The sequence below is a fragment of the Mastomys coucha genome, unplaced genomic scaffold (genome assembly GCF_008632895.1).
Source record: "Mastomys coucha isolate ucsf_1 unplaced genomic scaffold, UCSF_Mcou_1 pScaffold21, whole genome shotgun sequence".
NCBI classification, from domain to species: domain Eukaryota; kingdom Metazoa; phylum Chordata; class Mammalia; order Rodentia; family Muridae; genus Mastomys; species Mastomys coucha.
This window is the reverse complement of record NW_022196904.1, coordinates 22,637,403-22,639,976: the sequence shown is the minus strand read 5'-3', so window position 1 is coordinate 22,639,976 and position 2,574 is coordinate 22,637,403. Positions and strand designations below refer to the sequence as shown.

General features: G+C 55.7%; 1 protein-coding gene across 5 annotated transcripts in view; it reads left to right on the top strand.

Moving 5' to 3' along the window:
* Window positions 1-6: 6 nt before the first annotated feature.
* The window catches only part of Spred3 (sprouty related EVH1 domain containing 3), an 8,984-nt gene continuing 6,416 nt past the window's right edge, over window positions 7-2,574 (top strand). The window contains exons 1-2 of one of the 5 annotated variants that reach the window (XM_031385974.1): window positions 7-84; window positions 1,508-1,688. In XM_031385974.1, the coding sequence (XP_031241834.1) occupies window positions 1,512-1,688 (177 nt within the window). In that variant the 5' untranslated portion in view covers window positions 7-84; window positions 1,508-1,511. The other 4 variants (XM_031385977.1, XM_031385978.1, XM_031385976.1 and 1 more) reach the window with 4 other exon arrangements.

Here is a 2,574-nt window from a genome sequence, read left to right as displayed (position 1 = left end):
AGGAGGAGGAGGAGGAGAGGAGGAGGAGGAGGAGGAGGAGGAGGCCGCGTCGCCGCCGCTCGGAGCCCGGCCGGAGCCTCCCAGGCAGGTGCCCAGAATGGCTAGGGGGCGGGGGGCTGACAAGACCGTCTGATAGGGTTGAGGGGGCAGCCTGGATCGCAGCTGTAACCCTCTGCCCACCCTTGCGCCCTGCGGATTCGAGCTGAGAGAACAAGAGGGGTGGGGGCACCAAACTACGCTGTAGCCATTTGGGGTACCAATCTCCGTTTGGGGGTCCTGGACTTCTTCCGAGGATGCCCCATTCACAAAATTCTGTCGTGGACCCTCGCCATTGAGGAACTCATCAGACTACTCTCCCCGGGAAAATAGATGTGTGGAAACATAGGACACCCCAAGATTTCAGTGCCCTATTTCAGTTAGGCCTTTGGGGGGGACCCCTGCCCTCTTTCCCTGCTTCACCTGTTGTTGGGGGAGGCGGGCGGACAAAGGAAGCAGTGTCACGTGACTGCTCATTCACAAAATCCCATCCCATTGAGAAAAGGGGGCTGGGGGCGCTGTGGCCGCCCCTTCCCCTCCTGAACGGCTGGGGAAACCCGACATTCTGCAGGTGGGGGAGGGGGCTAGAACTCGTTGCCTAGGCTCCTAAGGTTGGGACTTCAAGGTCCATGAGCCTGGGGACAGTGGGGCTGAATGGTAATCTTGATTGCTGGGCGGAGGGCTACATCTCTAAACTGGGGGCGGGGTAAAATGTTTCTGAAGGATGGGGGGGGTGAGGGGATGGATCATTATCTCCCCTCCCATCTCTCTTCCTTGGTTTCCCTCAACTGAGACCAAAGGGGGCAGCCTTGATTTTTGTGAATGAAATGCTCCTTGCATCTTTTTGGTCGCCGGTTGCTGGCTTTCTCTGCCTCCATCTCCTTCTCGGCCTCTCTTTCTGGCCATTTCTGGTTCTCTCTCTGCTCCCTGCCCATCTCCTGGTTGCTGGGTGACTCAGTGAGCTTTGCATCCGGTCTCATTCATAAATCCGGGAAGGGGGGGGGACGCCAGGTTTCTCACCCAGTTAGTGGCCTGGGCGACTAGGGTGCGGAGGAAGTGTTGGGGGCACTGAAGCTGAGTTGATGGGTCCAGAGAAAATACATATGCGCAGGAATCCAGCTGTGAGGGGGGACAATGGGTGGGGCTATGGGTTTATGATGAGAGGGAAGGAGACTGGGGTTGAGGAGGATGAGCTGTAGGGGGAGGGGAAAGTGGCAAACCCAAGCTAAGGGGGTGGGGAAGGCTAGAAAAGGTAGATACGAAAAAGGATGGTGGGCAAGATGTAACTAAGAAGAAAGAAGCCATGATAGAAGAAAGTGGGCAAGGGGTGGGTGTACTGGTGGCTTGAGGATGAGATAAAATACAGAGGTAAGGGGTAAAAGAGGAGGACAGGGTTGGGGAGATCGCTCAAACCGGGAACAAGATTTGAGTTCACGGCCTGTGTTGTTTCTGTCCTCCCCACCTCCTCCAGGTACATGGTGCGGGTCCGAGCCGTGGTGATGGCCCGAGATGACTCCAGTGGGGGCTGGCTGCCTGTGGGGGGCGGGGGCCTCAGCCAGGTGAGCGTATGTCGGGTCCGAGGGGCCAGGCCCGAGGGGGGGGCCCGCCAGGGGCACTACGTCATCCACGGGGAGCGGCTTCGAGACCAGAAAGTGAGCCACCCTGGGGTGTGGGAGTGGGATGAGCCCCGGGGAAGGAGGAATGGGGCTGGGGAAGGGGTGGCAAGGAAAGGTCACGCTGTCCCTCTACCACTGGGACCCAAAGTGGGCCGTGGGATGGAGTGTAGAATAAATAATCTGGTTTGTGAATTGAGAGGTGGGATTTGGGGGTGAGGTGAAGGATTAGGAAACTCCTGTCTATTGCAGCTATTCCAGTGATGGCTTTTCTGCCCCATTCTTTCCTGCTCCTCCTCTAACCCTGGCTGGGTCCACAACGACCGAGCTCACACCCAACTCCCATCGTGTCCCCTCTCTGCTCAGAATCCTCCTCTGGCTCCATCTTATTCACAGATGCACATCGGGAGACCACAACCAAGTGGGCCTTGTCTCCACTAAACATCTGGAGGCGTTTGTGGGGTCTGCTTAGAAGTGCTGAATGTGGTTGACAGTCCTGTGTCACATGCTTCTAATCCCAGCACTAGGGATGTTGTAGCAGGAGGATAGGATTGTAAGGGTCTGGGCCAGCCTTGGCTAGGGAGTGAGAACTTATCTAAAACGAAAAGCTTGGGGAAGGGATACATCTCAAAGCAGGGCATCAGGAATAGTGTAGAGGACGTGTTGATATCAGACAAGGACATGGAGGGAACACAAGGGGTGGTCAGCTTCCAGTGGACTGTGTAGAAGGTGACTATCTCTGGGTTAGTTTTCCAGGAATTATTGAGGCACCAGAAGGGAACTGGTTGTAATATTTCAATGTGTTCAGTAAAGTGTAAATAAATAGTGCTTTTCCTTCAATTAAAAGAGGCATTGCATTGGGCAGTGGTGGCACACGCCTTTAATCCCAGCACTTGGGAGGCAGAGGCAGGCGGATTTCTGAGTT